This window comes from Typha angustifolia, chromosome 7 (genome assembly GCF_048772165.1).
Source record: "Typha angustifolia cultivar Huaian chromosome 7, ASM4877216v1, whole genome shotgun sequence".
Taxonomy (NCBI): domain Eukaryota; kingdom Viridiplantae; phylum Streptophyta; class Magnoliopsida; order Poales; family Typhaceae; genus Typha; species Typha angustifolia.
This window is the reverse complement of record NC_133245.1, coordinates 11,295,303-11,314,130: the sequence shown is the minus strand read 5'-3', so window position 1 is coordinate 11,314,130 and position 18,828 is coordinate 11,295,303. Positions and strand designations below refer to the sequence as shown.

General features: G+C 37.5%; 1 protein-coding gene across 2 annotated transcripts in view; it reads right to left on the bottom strand.

Moving 5' to 3' along the window:
• LOC140762540 (ABC transporter G family member 28-like) overlaps positions 1–18,828 on the bottom strand; it is a 79,692-nt gene that overhangs the window by 33,695 nt on the left and 27,169 nt on the right. For both annotated transcript variants that reach the window (XM_073100414.1, XM_073100413.1), the window contains exon 9: positions 343–639. In XM_073100414.1, the coding sequence (XP_072956515.1) occupies positions 343–639 (297 nt within the window). The remainder of the gene's footprint in view (positions 1–342; positions 640–18,828) is intronic.

Genomic DNA, 18,828 nt, shown 5'->3' with positions numbered 1-18,828 from the left:
ATCAATATGTTCTAGGCACAACTTTGCGCTGCTGCTTCACGATGGCCTATCAGCCTTGTATCAGAAACTTATGTTAGACTTCTGCAGCTCAGACTGAATCAGTATGGCAAATAATTGGCTGGGGATTGGTCTAATGTTCAGCAACTGGACCTAGATCAATTTCGAACCAAAACTAGATTCAGAAAGATTACATGCTAACATGCCATGCAACCAAAATGTTAGATGATGTCAATATCAACTAACAAGCCAGCCTAATTGCCTGACTGTCAAGGAAATAAGAACAATATAGAGATTAATAATGCTGCAACTGGAAATATATATAAATATGAAATTTGAAACAACCTGGGTTGGTGAACCACCATGCATATGTTTACACCTTCAAGTGCCTCATGTCGAAGAGCTCTCAGAAGAAGCTGAGATGAAGAACTATCTAAACCAGATGTCGGTTCATCCAGTATCAAAAGAGATGGTTCCATAACCATTTCCAGACCGACATTGACACGCTTCCTCTGTCCACCAGAAATTCCACGCTTCTCAACTGTCCCAACCAAGGAATTTCTCACTGCTTGCAGGCCTAAGGACTCGATAACTCTTTCCACAACTAGAACTTTATCAGGTTGTGATGTGTCTGCAGAGAGCCTAAAGGATAAGAGGAAAAAGAAAATGAAGATTAAATAACAATTCCAACTTTAGTAGATGCAAACTATTAAGCATAACAAGTTCAACAGAGAACACAAAGTATATTGATAATCTCAATCATACAATTAAAATAATAGATATAGATGCTGTTAATACCAGCCCATAAGAATAGGCAGTTACAGTCTGAAAGTCACCAAGGGTCATCAAACAAGAGGAGGAACAATGAAATAGTGTATTAGTAAAGCTAATCTTATTCAAAAGCTGCAATCAAGAAAGGAAATCTTGTGGTTTCCCTTACATAAAAAGGGTCCGCAGAACATGATAGGAGTCTAATGTACCACTGTGTGATGCAGCATACTCTGTTGCAGCTATACTGAGCTGTTACTCTAAGATTGAGACTGAAAGGTGTTAAAGAAAATTTGAGACACAGTGATGACCTTGGAACTGCAATCATTGTTCTAATGTTCTTCTCTTCCTTTAGGTCAGGAGTGAAGCAACTATTCACACGGCTATGTACTGGACAAGAAGAAAGACTCCTAACAAGAATGCCCCTATTTTAACCTGTTAGATTTTGTCAAATTGTATATTTTTCAGTGGTTTTAAGTCTGAGTATAGATATAAAGCTTGTTTAATATGATACTTACTTAAATAACAGGAGACGAGGACAACCAGATGCATTAAGATATATTACAGATAAAGCTCATGGACCAAATGCTATATTACAGATAAGTTATATCTACTGACTACAGAAAGATTTGCTCAGAGGCATCCTAAAGCAAGCAGACTTTTGTATATGAAACTCAAACACACTGTTATTCTGGGCTTCATCCCAAGTGCTTATCATGTCAATTGCATCAAAAGTTGGAAACTAGTATGGCACAAAACAGTGTGCTAAGCTAGACTCTCTGAAGCTGACACCTAACAAGAACAGAACAAAACCTGGATTCTTTGTCTCACAGATGATCTTTAAAGTATTGGAAGGTATTCAGTTGCATAGCCAAATATTTTACCATTGAACATTGTAGCCGGATAGTGATGTGCGGCAAAACATTTTAAGGTTTGAGGCCTGTTTGACTTACCTTCAAAGATTTAGTACAAAGTAGATTTGAGGCTTGAAACATTCTTCTTCCCAGATAGCTGTGTAGTCGAACATTTTAAGGTTCTAAATTGTGAAAAACGAGCATTCCATAATGGAGTATTGGAAAGAAAGGGATATCTTTTTAGGGGGTATGGACATGTTCATAGATTTGTTATCTAGGAAACAAAATATGAGATATTCAAGTACCAAACTAAGGAGTTCATAGTTATCATTGGAATTTTCTGAGTGGCGTATCTATTTTCCGGTGCTAAAGTATTAGAAAGATGTTAATTCGTATGAGCTTTACATAAAAACACATAATAGAATCACAACAAATGTTATCACGAAGAAGGAGATCTATCTACATAATAGAAAGATTATAGAATTTGCAGTGGAGGGTGCCCCCATCCTGTTGAATGAGGTACCTGTCACGCTTCGATCCGGGAGCATGATGGCTGTGAATCTCTAGGATAAAACCCGGAGAAAACACGAAAGCCCAAATAATAATCAAACCCTAAAATAGATTAACACAGCAAAAACGGTACTCAATCTTCAGAGTCCTCACTAAGCGACTTCTTAAATTCCTACAAAATAATAAGTCCTCGTGAGCTAGACGCCCAGCAAGTAACCCACTCTACTAATAATATGTCTAATGGCAAAAATCAACATGTGATATATATTGTAGTAGAAAAAAAATCATAATAATAATATATAAGCCGTCTTGAAAAATAAATAATTTTCTTGTCTCTTATATTGAATTTCAAAATCTATATATATACTAAATTAGAATCATAAATTATTCATATTAACTCATTTTGAATAAATCAATATAAAACGAATCAATCTCCGCTAAAAGTGTATTTTCATAGAAATCAAATCATAAATAATTCATATTAACACAATTCGAATAAATCAACATAAAACGAATCTCCACTAAAGTGTATTATTATGGCAATCGAATTATAAATCACTTATAATATCTCAATTTAAATAAAAATATAAAACAAATCAATCTCTACTGAAAATGTATTATCATAGAAATCGAATCATAAATCATTCATAATATCTCAATTTGAATAAATCAATATAAAAGCAGTCGATCTCTATCAAAAGTGTACTATCATGGAAACCCGCCAAAACTGATAAAATATCATATTGTGTCATTAATGGGTACTCTGACCCGTGGCCACATCGCACTACCTAGTCACCATCGGGATGGCGCCCGGGACTTTTCTAGATAGTCGATCCGTCTAGGGTCATAGTATGTACTCTACAGTGCCCTACCGGCTTTTCCACTAGCCGTTTAGTAAGATTAGAGTCACCGGGACAAAAATCTAGGAATCTTTTCCCTAATCACACTAGAGTCACTTGGTAGCACGTCGCAACGTTACATTCCAAAAATATTTTCCCTGGATTTATCTTCTTGAAAACAAATTAGGTTCCAGATATCACTTTTATCAGTATTCAACTATACTGATTCATTCTGAATCTCAAGTATCAATTTTGTCAATCACCAAAATTCTCAATTCTTCAAATACAATATAAACACGAATAATCCATAAATTCAAATACTACTATTTCCTCCAATATATATATAATATAAATCATTCTTAATAAGTCAGAAAACACGAATAAATAATAATCTAATATTTAATCTTGCAAAATTTCACGTCTCAAAAATAATATTTTATTTTTGATCATATTCTAAAAAAATAAAGATCTCTTATATTTTATTTATAGAAAATAAAATATATTAGCATAAAGATTTCCTCTGTTATTTTCTAAAAATAAAATATAATAATAAATATATTTTTTTTTACAAATCCGAAATTCCTTTAAATTGAACTAAATCTAATTTATATCTTATTTTCTAGAAATAAAATAATATTATTTATTTCAGAAATCCGAAATCCATATAAATTGAAATATTACTACTTATATCTTATTTTATACAGTAGAAATAGATATTAATTATTTTCAGAAATTCATTTAAATTGAAATATTCCTAATTTATTTCTTATTTTCTGCAATAAAAATAAATACTTTGAATTCTGAAAAATAATAAACAATAAAATCCATTTTTTTTCCAAGAACGATAAATATGAATTTTCTATAAAATACAAAATCTTAATATTTCTAATTTTTTATTGAAAATCCTTACAATAACGAAATTTTTTTATTGAAAATCCGTATAATTGACATCATCATATTATAAAGTTTTCTTATCTTATAAAATTAAATACGATCAGAATAACATAAAGAGATATTTACAATTCATCAATTCTATTTTTATATAATAAAAATTTAAGAAAATATGAGTGGGAACTTGCCTTGATCGCTCAATCCAAAATAATTTGATTTTCGCATCCTAATCGTAATCTGCACGAATTCCAAAGTGCTCCATGATTGCCTTCTCTTTCCTTTTCTTCTCTTGGGTATGATTCTCTATTTTCTAGTCTTTTTTTTTCTAATCTCCCTCAAGAATAATCTCTCTTTTTTTTTTCTCTGTACTATAGCACTACCCCTAACATCTCTCTAAAAAAAAAATCCCTCTACGGTTTTCTTTTAGGCCCCCCTTTTATAGTTGAAAAAATATAATAAGAGTCCTATTAGATAAAGATTCTAATATCTTAAAGATATATCTAAAAATTTAATTTAATTTAATAAAAATCCTAAAATATAAAAGATAAAGTAAAATTCCTCATTATCTAAAACTATATATATTTTTATTTATTTTATTTATTTATGTTTTAAAATTCTGGGTTGTTACAGTACCCACCAGTGCAAGGATGGTTGTGCCGGTCGGCACGCCCCGTGCCAGTAGAGGCACGACACTTGGCACGGGGTGTGCCTGTGGCACACCCTCGTGCCGAGCCATGCCGACTGGCACGAGGGCGTGCCGATTCGTGCTAGTCTGGCACGGCCACGTGCCGTCCGGCACAACCTGGTGCCGGTCATGTGCCAATCTAGAGACTTTTTTTTTAATTTTTCTATATCCATTATCTTTATCAAATTAACTTTACTTATTTTCTTAACAAACATGATATGACATATAGAACCCATTTTTTTAACTTTTTCTTATTTCCATCAATTAACTTTTGTCATTTGTCATTTTTGAAATGACAACTTATTTGTCATTTTTTAAAATTGGAATGATAATTCATTTGCTAGACCTAGACAACCACAAAGCTGAATTTATCAAAGACAGAAGAAAGGAAAGGGACCATCTCAAACCAATATGATTATAGTCAGATGAGGGAAGGACTTGAGTCTATAAGTAACAGGACATCAAAAGAGGTGTGCCCACAGGATGATATGAGTTCATCATCATTACCATCTCCATATCTACAATCTGCATATGCTTATGGTGTGTCTATGCCTATGCCAGTGCCGGTCGTTCCCGTGTATATTCAATATTCATATCATATCATTGAAGAATTACAAAATTTTTATTTCTATGAAGAAATATGGGAGACGTTATAACGAGCAATATTATCAGTGAATAAGTTTTGAAGAATATCGACAGTATTTAACGCAATATTCCCATGTTATTCTTGCGCTAGCAAATGAAGTCTTTGATCTTCCTCGTCATTCTACGTTCAACTAGATATTAGTTTTAATTATTGAACTATTATCAATTATACATTGAATGTTATTATGTGTTCAATTATATTATGGAGTATTCAATCATATTATGGAGTGTTTAATCATTAATATTAATTTTAACGAATGTATTCAATCATATTATGTGTTGAATAATATTGATATTCAACTGTTGTTTTATCTTTAATAAAATAGGTTATTTACAAAAATAATCTAAAGATAAAATATTGTAATGTAGATTTTACATTTTAAATTTTAATACATATATTTAGACAAAAAAAAAATCAAAAATTGACATACCAAAGACCCAAAAACATCTGTAAATATCCTAAAACATTTATTAAAAACATTATAAGGGGCGTGCCACTGGCATGGGGGGGGTGTGTGTGTGTGTGTGCCGAGGCGTGCTCGGCACACCCCGTGCCGATGGTGGCACGGCCATCACTGCACCAATGTGGGGTCAACGGAGGCAACATCACGGCAGCGATGCAGCGTGTATAGCAGTAAGCCTACTATCACCAAAAGAGAAACTCTATTATGTTATAAAATATTAGAATTGATACCTATTGAAATCTCAGAAGGTTTTGACCCTTTTGAGGATGCCTACTATCTTTGTTTTTGATAACTCCAATGCTAACTTGTAGCTTCTTTCTTTGGTGGGTCATGTCTTATCATCCTTTTCATGGAAAAAGACAATACATATCTCACTGAATCAAAAATCATCGTGTGTGATGAATCAAGACATGCATTATAAGACATGAAATCAAAAGACATGCATTATAGAACGAATTCTCTTTCTTCTATCTCATAAAATGTATGTGAGGTATATTACTACTCGATCATTACATAAGCTATTATACATCAACACCCCCTTTCAAACTCAAGGTGGATCAAATACACAGTTTCCTAGTGAGATATTTAAGACATGGTAAGGAATGTGACTTGGTTAAGAAACCGACTATCTACTCAGTAGAAGATAGATGAATAAAACGGGTAATACCAACTAGAAACTGAAGTCAAATTAAATGACTATTTACCTCAGTATGCTTGTTTTTCTCATGGAATACAAATTGCTAGATATATGTATAACAATAAAGAATAGTTGGTGTAGGAGAGTTGACACTCCTATATCACCTAACAAATGGCAAAGGTGAATAATCTCTCTAGCAACAGTAGACATAGCCCTATAATCCGCTTAGTACTAAAGAGAGAGACAATCCCACTTTTTGCTTTGCCAGGAGATAAGAGAATCACTAAGAAATAAGCTGAATATGGTGGTATGGCAACGAGTGGTAGGATTTCAAGCCCAGTCTGTATCAAAATAAGCACGAAGCACAAGAGATGAATGCGTAGACATCAAAAGAGAGACTATTAACGAGTAATAGTCTTTTGTACATATCTAAGAATCTGAAGAAGTGTTGCATAATGAACACATAGGGGGCCGCCACAAACTAACTAACTATGCTTACTGCATAAAGAATATCTAGTCTGCTGATACATAAGTACACAAGCTGACCAACAAGTTGTATATCTAGTTCGATATGTCAATGGTACACCGTCTGTAGGACAACACTTCTTTAAAAGGTGTATCCACTGTCCTATCATCAGATAAAGTTGCTCAACTGATTAAATCAGAAGCATACTTTTATTGAGATACAAGTATGCCTCTCTTACTATAAGCAATCTTAAGACCCAAAAAATAGTGCAGAAGATCCAAATCTTTCATCTAAATACACTGAGATAAGTGTTACTGCAAAACCTTGATAGCAACTTAATCATCTTCAATAATAATCATGTCATCTACATATAGAGGAGCATAATCGCCTACCCTTGAAATGATGAATGCACAAACATAAAATAGTCATGAGCACTCTCAACATAACGACGCAGAGAGGCCAGTTGGGAGAAAGTAGAGCTGTTGTGGCAATACCAGAACCTCATTGATGACTTCCATAAACTATGCACTGTCGGCACGACCACGCATTAGGTGGGGGGGAATGTCACACCCTAGCCTATTTTTGACCCAAAACCATGTGGTTTGGGTGCATCAAGGCCTTGACTTGATACTTACCTAGTTCCCTAAAGGATACTTAGGTCTTTTGGTCAAGGGATCCACCATTGCTGGACAAGGGATTGTGCAGCCTTTGTTGACGAAAGGCCTCTAATAGCAACCTTTGTGGACTTTGTACAAAGGAAAATGATGATTAGAGTAGCCAATAGGAGCTCACCCTTATCCATTTGCTGCTCTTCTCATGGCTGATGTGCACAAGAAGAGGAAGATGATGGTTGTTGAAATCTAGCAACCTTGCCAAAGCATTGGGCCCTCCACTGCTCCACCAACCAATCTATCTTATGTACTTTGTGTTCCTTGTTATTTTTATATAAGAGATAGACCCCTATACATCTAACCATCTCATATTTCGGAAGTTAGTTGCTATAAAACTTGAGGGCAAAGCAGTCTTCTCTAACTTAGAAATTCCTGTTGCATCTCCTTTTGATCTAGCCTTTTGTCTTGTGCTCAAATTAGTGAGCTTACCCTCTCTCGCGAAGAAGGAAGAGTGCCGCACGGATCTTCCACCAAGCAAACGGTTAAGTCTGTGACATTCAGCCTAAAGATAGCGAGGAATAGATGAGCTAAGAAGAAGAGCATGAGTAATTTCCCAGATATGTCGATGTTTCCATTCTGTTACATTATTTTGCTCATGAGTGTAGAGATAAGATTGTTGAAAAAGGGTGCCATGAGAATGAAAAATGAAACACATAGCAGTAGAAATCAAGGTTCCAAAAATCGGTATCAGGATCGGGATCGGCTGTCCGAAAAAACGATACGTATCGGCTGTATCGGCCGTACCGGCCGCCTGTATCGGATCGGACTATTTTAATTAAATAAAATTCTAAATATTATTAAAAATGTTCAGATATTTCTAAAAATTTAGAAAAAATTATAAGAAAATAAGAAATAATAATTACTCACATATAAAGCCTAAAAAGTAAAAATCTTTTTTTCTCCCTCTCTTCTTTTCTATCCCTCTAACTGTTAGTCTAAAGTATTCATTCTCTCCCACACTCTTTTTTTTTATCTTTTTCTCTCTCTTTCTCATCTTTTTTTTTAATCTTTCCCAACCCCTCACCCCCCCCCCCCCCCCCTCCCTCGGTAAGCCCTCCTACCCCTGCCATTAATTTCAGTAGTGTAACCTCCCCCTCCCTCGTCGGAGTCGGAGTCCACGGCGGCCAATAACCTCACATCTAACCGCCGATCCAAGAAGCTCCGATGCAGGGAGAGAAGCCCTCTCTGGGCTTCGAGCCCTCATTGAGGAGAGGAGGCACCTCCATGGCCGCCGGCCATGGAGCGGCCCGTCGCCGTCGGCCCTCCTCCTCCCCTCTTTCTTCTTCTTCCCCTCTTTCTTTTTCTTTCCCCCTTACTTACCCGACGGCCTTGTGCTGCGCCGCCGGCCTCGTGCTACGCCGCCGGCCTCGTACTGCGCCGCCCGCAGCCCTGTGGACCTCCTCTCTCCACCTCGATCTCCTTCCCTCGGGAGGAGATGGTGTGGGAGGGTGGGGGTTAAACAAACCCCCATCCATCCCCTCTTAGTGGGCTGCACTGGTCTGCAGCCCACTAAGCTGGTTTTGGTGGGCTACAGACCGCAGCCCACCAACTCGATTGTGGTGGCTGCAGCCCACTGTCACGATCCAAAATTGGAATCATGACCGGCCATGCATCTTAATATGCTTGAGATGCACGAAGCCTTAATAATACTCTCTACGTATACGATGATAAGATAAATAAATAAAATGAGAATGTGCTTTATTAAAATTTTATTACTAAATGCAATTAAAATAAAAACAATGTTAATGTTTTTGAGTCTCTAAACTAAAATAAAATAAAATAAAATCTTCTAATCTAAAGCACAAAATCTAAAAGAGCGAAAAAGTAAATAGGCGAATCCTAAGTGGAGGTGGAATCCAGGTACATCACGCTCAGTCGCCCCGCTGACTATTACCTGAAATAAATAAACAAATACAAAAACAATAGAACTCGTGAGCCAACAACTATAGCTCAGTGAGTGGAATCCACTCGGACCAAATAAATTTTAAAACATATTAATGCTGAATAAATTAAACTAAAAGTAACAATATCCATCATAATATGCAATAGGCATGCTCTCTACATAATAACAATGATAACAATAGAGAAATGTCACAACTTGTAACCTTGCACGTTTTCAACATATTAACATCTTTTTGATATTTATACCGTCATATGTCTCAATGGGTCTAAACCCTGTGGATCCACATCAACTAGAAGTCACCTCGAGATGACGCTCGGGACTTTTCTTCATAGCTGATTCGGTTAGGATCATCAGAGGGTATCACCCTGTGATCAACACACTCTGTCTTTTTCTCTAACCGTTGAGAGAAGTTAGAGTCACCTAGGAAATTTTCTCATTTTTTCCCTAGGACTGTTCCCTAACCCCGCCAGAGTCACCTAAGAAAGTCACCGCAGTGATCTAATTTAGGACTTTCCTCTGGACTTCCAGATAGACTTAAGTCACCACGAAAAATCGCAAACGATTTATACCGGGACTGTTCTCTAAGTCATATCAATACTAGTCTCCTTTTTCTTTTCAAAATTCTCAATATTAGCACGAAGTATGGTGATGCACTGAATATAATAATTAAATGCACACAGAAAATAAAACAATTAAATTTTCGCACGTACGGATGAAATAAATAGACTTGCACACAAAAATTGCAACAATTTAATTTTTACATATGAGAGTGTAATAAATAATTTGCACACAGAAAATTTACATGGTCTGACAAAAATACAAAATACAATAAAATAAACACGTGAGTGAACCCACTCACCTGAGTCTAGGCAAGACAACCAAAATCTCAAATCTCTAGTCCACGTACTAAAAATCACCACCTTAAATAATAAATAACAATAACATTTTTAATTAAAACAATTATTAAAAATGTTTATACAATTTAACCTAAGAATAATTAATTTGGGCTAAAATAAGCCCAAATCAATAGGGGGGCTGCAGTTGGCCCGCAGCCCACCTAAATAAATTCTTAAATGGATTGGGCCAAGGCCCAATCCAATTAGATAATGGAACCGGGTCAGGTTCCTTGGATTCGGATCCAACCCGACCCGAATCCATCACTAAAAGGGAGAAGATCAGACTCGGGCAAACCAAGTCTGTCTTCCCCAAACCGAAGAGAAAGAGAGGAAAAGAGAGGAAAAGAGAGAGAAAGAAGAAGAGAAAGAGGAACACGCCGGCGACCGCCACGGCGAAGGTTCACCGGCCGCACCCCTGGCTCCCCAACACCCATACGGTGCCGCCTTCCTCGCGAGGTGGAGGAGAACCCGCGAACGATGGTCGATCCCATGACCGACGGCGACCGGAGCCACGAGGGCTCCAATGGTGACTGCCCACGGCACGAGGCCAACGGCACGGCGCTTCCAGAGGTAGCGGCTGCGACTCAAAGTCGCCGGCCGGCCAGATTTGCCGACGAGGTCGAAAACCTCCAAATTAGGTATTTTCACTAAACCCTATTATTCTTAAATTAACTTTGAGGGGTTAGAGAGGGCTTACGGGGGAGTCGCGTGGTGGTCTACGCTGGCTCCGACGATGCTCCGGCAAGCCGATTCCACGGCGTGACTCCGTCGGTGAAGGAGGAAAAAAAGAGAGAGGAGAGGGCTGAGATTATTAATCATTAAGCAAAGAGAGAGAGAGAGAGAGATTAGGGTTTTTAATTTATAGATTAGAAGAGGATTAAATCTAATCTGATTCGGATTAGATGAAATCCCTTCTCAACCCAATTTTTTTTTTTTATTATTATTATTATTTTTTTTTTTTTGGTCCTAGCACCCACAGCAAGCCTTAGTGGGCTGTGGTTGGACCCCCAGCCCACCTCTTGCAACCTTGTGCCAAGGCCCTCTTGCCTATTGGGTTAGAGTTGAGCCTAACCCAATACCTCTAGCTTAGCCCATTTGGAGCCATTTGGACCATATAACCCCGTTTATCTATTTCCACCTGATTTAATTAGCCTAACCCCCCGTAATGATAATTTATTATCATGTGAATTTTAGGATAACATATGACTCGCCCTATGTCACGACCCAAAATTGGAATCATGACCGGCCATGCATCTCAATATACTTGAGATGCACGAAGCCTTAATAATACTCTCTACGTATACGATGACAAGATAAACAAATAAAATGAGAATGTGCTTTATTAAAATTTTATTACTAAATGCAATTAAAATAAAAACAATGTTAATGTTTTTGAGTCTCTAAAATAAAATAAAATAAAATAAAATCTTCTAATCTAAAGCACAAAATCTAAAAGAGCGGAAAAGTAAATAGGCGAATCCTAAGTGGAGGTGGAATCTGGGTACATCACGCTCAGTCGCTCCGCTGACTATTACCTGAAATAAATAAACAAATACAAAAAAAACAATAGAACTCGTGAGCCAACAACTATAGCTCAGTGAGTAGAATCCACTCGAACCAAATAAATTTTAAAACATAACATATTAATGCTAAATAAATTAAACTAAAAGTAACAATATCCATCATGATATGCAATAGGCATGCTCTCTACATAATAACAATGATAACAATAGAGAAATGTCACAACTTGTAACCTTGCACGTTTTCAACATATTAACATCTTTTTGATATTTATTTTGTCATATGTCTCAATGGGTCTAAACCCTGTGGATCCACATCAATTAGAAGTCACCTCGAGATAACGCTCAGGACTTTTCTTCATAGCTAATCCGGTTAGGGTCATCAGAGGGTATCACTCTGTGATCAACACACTCTGTCTTTTCCTCTAACCGTTGAGAGAAGTCAGAGTCACCTAGGAAATTTTCTCATTTTTCCTAAGACTGTTCTCTAACCCCGCCTATCAGAACCAGAATATAAAAAAAAAAAGGTTGAGAGAGAGAAGGGTGCACGTGCTCTGCACGTGCAGCCCTCCCCTCTCCCTCTCCAGCACGCATCGTGGCGCAGAGAGAGAAAAATCACGCCTAATCCGGATCGGATTAGGTCTAGATTTTTCTCTTCTAATCTATAAATTGGACCTTAATTATCTCTCTCTCTCTCTCTCTTTTCTTCCTCCTTCACCGACGGAGTCGCGCAGTGGAACCGGCCTGCCGGAGCGTCGTCGGAACCAGCGGAGACCACCACTCGATTCCCCCGTAAGCCCTCTCTCTCCCCTCAAAGTTAATTTAAGAAATATAGGGTTTAGTGAACTTACCTAATTTTTTGAGGGTTTTCGGCCTCATCGGTAATTTGGCCGGCCGGTGGCTTCGAGTCGCGGCCGCTACCTCCGGATCCCGTCAGGAACTGAGAGTGCGCCGGCGAACCTCCGCCGTGGCGGCCGCCGGCGTCGCCTTCTTTTTCTTTTTCTTCTTCTTCTTCTTCTTTCTTTTCCTCTCTTTTTCTCTCTCTCTCTTCGGTTTGGGGAAGACAGACTCGGGTTGCCCGAGTCTGATCTTCTCCCTTTTAGTGATGGATTCGGGTCGGGTTGGATCCGAATCCAAGGAACCCGACCCGGTTCCATTATCTAATTGGATTGGGCCTTGGCCCAATCCATTTAAGAATTTAATTGGGTGGGCTGCGGGCTAACTGCAGCCCAGCCCAATTGATTTGGGCTTATTTTAGCCCAAATTAATTATTCTTAGGTTAAATTGTATAAACATTTTTTAATAATTGTTTTGATTAAAAAATGTTATTGTTATTTATTATTTAAGGTGGTGATTTTTAGTACGTGGGCTAGAGATTTGAGATTTTAGTTGTCTTGCCTAGACTCAGGTAAGTGGGTTCACTCACGTTTTTATTTTATTGTATTTCGTATTTTTGTCAGACCATGTAAATTTTCTATATGCAAATTATTTATTTCACTCTCATGTGTAAAAATTAAATTATTGCAATTTCTGTGTGCAAGTCTATTTATTTCATCCGTACGTGCGAAAATTTAATTGTTTTATTTTCTATGTGCATTTTATTATTATATTCAGTGCATCACTATACTTCGTGCTAATATTGAAATTTCTGAAAAGAAAAATGAGATTATTATTAATATGACTTAGAGAACAGTCCCGGTATAAATCGTTGCGATTTTCCGTGGTGACTCAAGTCTATCTGGAAGTCCAGGGGAAAGTCCTAAGTTAGATCACTGCGATGACTTTCTTAGGTGACTCTGGCGGGATTAGGGAACAGTCCTAGGAAAAATAAGAAAACTTCCTAGGTGACTCTAACTTCTCTCAACGGTTAGAGGAAAAAACAGAGTGTGTTGATCACAGGGTGATACCCTCTGATGACCCTAATCGGATCAGCTATGAAGAAAAGTCCCGAGCGTCATCTCGAGGTGACTTCTAGTTGATGTGGATCCACAGGGTTTAGACCCATTGAGACATATGACGGTATAAATATCAAAAAGATGTTAATATGTTGAAAACGTGTAAGGTTACAAGTTGTGACATTTCTCTATTGTTATCATTGTTATTATGTAGAGAGCATGCCTATTGCATACTATGATGGATATTGTTGCTTTTAGTTTAATTTATTCAGCATTAATATGTTTTAAAATTTATTTGGTTCGAGTGGATTCCACTCACTGAGCTATAGTTGTTGGCTCACGAGTTCTATTGTTTTTGTATTTGTTTATTTATTTCAGGTAATAGTCAGCGGGGCGATTGAGCGTGATGTATCCGGATTCCACCTCCACTTAGGATTCACCTATTTACCTTTCCGCTCTTTTAGATCTTGTGCTTTATTTTAAGAAGATTTTATTTTATTTTATTTTAGTTTAGAGACTCAAAAACATTAACATTGTTTATTTTATTTCAATTGCATTTAGTAATAAAATTTTAATAAAGCACATTCTCATTTTATTTATTTATATTGTCATCATATACGTAGAGTATTATTAAGGCTTCGTGCATCTCAAGCATATTGAGATGCATGGCCAGTCATGATTCCTATTTTGGGTGGTGGCCCCAATTTAATAATACTAGAGGGATGAGAGAGGGCTCACCGGGGAGGAGTGTGGTGGCCCCAATTTACTCCGGCGACGCTCCGGCAGGCCGATTCCACGGCGTGACTCCGACGGTGAGGAAGAAGCGAAAGAAGGGAGGAAGAAGAGAAAGAGAGAGAAAAGGGCTAAGATGGTTAAATAGAGATTAGGGTTTTTAATTTATAGATTAGAAAAGGATTAAATCTAATCTGATTCGGATTAGGTGAAATCCCTTCTCTCCCGCTGCGTACCGGAGAGGGAGAGGGGAGGGGCACGTGCACCCTCCTCTCTCAACCCAAATATTTTATTTTATTTTATTTTATTTTATTTTATTTTATTTTATTTTTTTCTGGTCCTAACACCCTAGGAGACTCTTGACTCATGTATATGCCTAAACATAAATGCTCTAATAAGATAATTAATTCTATTAGTTCGCTAATCTTACGTATGGCTTACTTGCATGAATTAATAGAATTGACACCGCGTGAGGAGGATTTTGGGATTCCGGAGGAGCAGGCTAGCTGACGAGATTTAGTATACTATGGAGACCCCCCAGGCGAGTAGAGTTATACAAATCTAGAATAATATAGTTACAGTCATTATACCTGTCATAACACTGTAGGAAATATCGGTATTAATACATGCATTTAGTATACCATGTTATATCTTTACATATGCAATTATTGATAACTTGTTCATCATGATATTATGAGAATGTTAATATAGCATAAGCATTAGTGTGATGATGCTCTACATGTATCCTGTATGATATACCCTTGCATATATATATATATATATCTGTTGTGAATATAGAATGTAACGATCATGATGACTATGACATGCTTTATACACTCATAGACACTGCACCACTTCCACCTATCATTAGTAGTCGGTTTCTGACTAGGCAGTATCCTTACTCACTCAGCCTAGGGTTAAGAGTAGAGTATATTTTATATGACTATACTATTAGCGGCCTACACCTGAGGTCGAGAGCCTATGTGGCATTCAGGTAGTTATACTGCATAGTCAGGACTAAATTATGATGATAGAAGAACATGATTGTGAGGCGGGAATATAACTCTAGCGGTACCTGACGACGCAGGGTTAGGGCGTATGTTAATGAGCCGAGAGCTCCCGATTCTCCCGCTAAGGGCGGTGATGATTTAGAGAGAGTGAGATATGGGCTTACGACCGAGGTCCTTAATTTGATGGCCACAAACAACCGGTCACTTGTAGTGTCGCCATACACGTGTAGGTGACATTACCGCTAGATGTGTATATATACCCCCTCGATGTATGAGATGATGGATGATTGTTTCTTGAGAGTATTTACCCTGTGTGGTGAATAGCTCGGTGAGCGATGATAAGTATGATATATGCTTTGGTAAGCATGAGATGACTAAACTACTCTTTTATTGCTATGCATAACATGTAAACACTATGATTAAGAAGTGTACAAATAAGAAATTGTATCAAGCTTTATATCTGTGTGTACTTATCTTGATACATTAGGAACTAGCATGCTCCAGGATAGTGACTGGTAATCTTTATCGATTGCATTGATTTAGTAACTCATGTTAAGTCATTTCAACAAACATATTATGATTGCTAGTAAATATAGGCATACAATGTATATACACATGCGATTTCATTATTTTAGATGGTATGGATCCTACTCGTTGGGCTGTAAGCTCACCACCTCTTAATGGTATTATTTCATAGCTAGGGGACGCAGGTGCGGGTAGCGAGGAGTAGCTGTCTTTCTTTTTCAGTATGTCTATTAGTTGTATTAAGCCCCTGCGAGGACGTTATGTTTGATGATGTATTTTGGACTTTAGCATTATATTTTGGATGTATATTTAGAAGGCTTGTTGTGGCCTGTGGAACTTGTATCCGGACTCTTATGGTTGAGTTTATTTATGGTGAATTTGTGTTGTTGTATGCCTTGTGAAATCCTTGTACTGACAGGTCATGTGATGTACCGCGTGGAGGGATTTATCCACGCGGTTTACACGTGTATTTAAAGGTTTGGGTGTTTCACTAATGGAGTAGATCAAGATTGAAGAGTACGAAGGCGCGTCTCCTCAAGGACTAGCTCGGCCACAACAGACTCTAAACTCAGTAATGTAGAAAATACTAAAGAGACAAACTCAAGATGAAGAGCATACAAAAACTAATAAATGAATAGGTGGCTCAAAAGCTTGCAATTCCTGATAGAAACCCAACATATAATTGTAAAACTATTGTATAGGCCGACACGACACGTGCCATGGAAGACTACTCGTTTTCACCTTTTATCGCTCGCTGTCGAGGTCCACAATTTAAGTTTTTATTCAACCCAACCCGACCCATCTTCTTCCGAGTTAGGTTAACCAATGTGAGCGACGTGTGACGCCCCATCAAAATTTTAATCGAAACTAAAGTGTCATAACAGTCCAATGGCCTAAGCAGTATAATAACAAAGCTAGACTCGAAGTAAGCAATGCAATAACAAAACTGGATTCAATGGACATTACGGTAATTTGGTGAGCTTTTCTGCTACTGGATTGATAAGGATAAGGATAACCAATCTTGATCTTATCCTTAGCCTCCCAAATAGAAAATATATTTAGGTATCTTAGTAGCTAAGTTTTCTTTAACATATATAAAAGCTTGTACACTTAGTTGTAAAAGGGATCTAAAGTTTAATGAACGAAAAGAAGTGAAAACTTTATTAGGAAAGCTTGTCTTCTTTAAGTGTTATTGAAGTCTCATTTTCTTTTCTTCTACAATATCTTTACTTCGAGGCTTACTTCATCTTGCGAAGAAGGCTACGTGTCGCGCAGACTAGCCAACCAATCGAAAAGGTTAAGTCTGTGACAGGTGGCTCTTTATTAAGATAGGAGCATGCGAGCAACAGGTGATGACAAGGTCGATGTTAAGTGGCGAGCAGCAAAGGGCGAAAGCGAGGAGCGACGGCGAGTGGATCGCTGTTGTGAGGGGTGTCATGCGGCACCCCACATGCCACGTGGGATGCTACCAGCACGACCATCATTGGTATAGATCAATCACTTTGTTGAGCAGCTTACGCACTAGATAAAAGATGATATTTGCGAGCACCACTTGATTCAATAAAATGAGTTCAAAGATAGCTCCAAAGATCTACTGCAGTAGTAAAACAAATAAGATATGGTCGAAGAGCCTTATCAATTGATGCAATCAGATAGTGTCTAACATGCCAGTCAGGAGCCTTCCAATCAATATATTTTTTTGATAGCTTGCCTTCTCATCTAGAGCATCCAAAGGGAAAGGGACTGGATTTGTCAAGATGACTTGTGAGATCATAACTATCAAGTGCACTTTCTACCGTTGCAGACCAATATGGCTAGTCGACAGTTGTCACAAGCATAAATTGGCGGATGAAGAAAGATAATCACGAGTTAGATCTGTGGTAGCCATGACGATTGATTGAAGGAAAGAGGAGAAAAAAATAGCAGCTGTAAAGAGTCTGCATTGGAAGAAAAGAATAGACTAGAGGGTTGTTCTTCTCAACTCTACAATGGGAAGTCTTGCTGCTGGGACCACAAGAGAAGGATTTCACTGTCAGACCACGTGAGAGGGATTTCATGTTGCACGATGTTATAGACTTGCTGCTGGAACCACATGAGAGGGATTCCACACAAGAGAAGCCTAACTGGTTTTGGGACTTCACAAGCAGGAGAGAGAAGCCTCCCTCAACGTGCGAGTAATTTGCTAGAATCCGACAAACTGAAAGAACTTCCAAGCACGTGCGACTAAGATCTAGAGTCCAACAAACAAGAAAAATCCTCCACTGCAGGATTGAGTTGCTGAAGTCTGGCAGGGGAAGAAATCCATGAAGAGAGAAGCTTCCAATAAACTAGGAGTCTGACGCCAAAAATACAGAGAACCCTAAACCAGCCCCAATAACATGTTATGATAGAAAGAATTCTCTATCTTTTATCTCATTTGGAAGAAACATCTTATATACATGTACATGAGGTATATTATCTAACGTAAGTTATTACACATCAACAGCAACGAAGTAAAGAGATCATCAAACTTAAAAGCAAGCATCCGGAATTTCAAAAATCTAAATCAGCTACCAAAATCACATCTATGTATAGTGGTTCTATACTTGACTTTCTATGTATATACCATATGGATGTTATAAAACGAATACCAAACAAATATTGGTCAAAGAGTTCGATTAAAAGGGTCATAACATTAAATAAAATTAAAATATCAATTATCTAGCATGCATGGTTAACAATTGAAAATCCTAAGATTTAACAAACAAAATGTGCATAACTTGGATATGATTGGTAATTCACAAATTTGTATTCACACCTTATGAAACGACAGCTAGTTTTTGTTATCCTAAAAATTAGGACACCTCTAAACGGTTTTATCTTAGGAGACCTTATCCTACTAGAAGAAGGCTTTAAATCCTGATAAAACTAAACCTAAAAG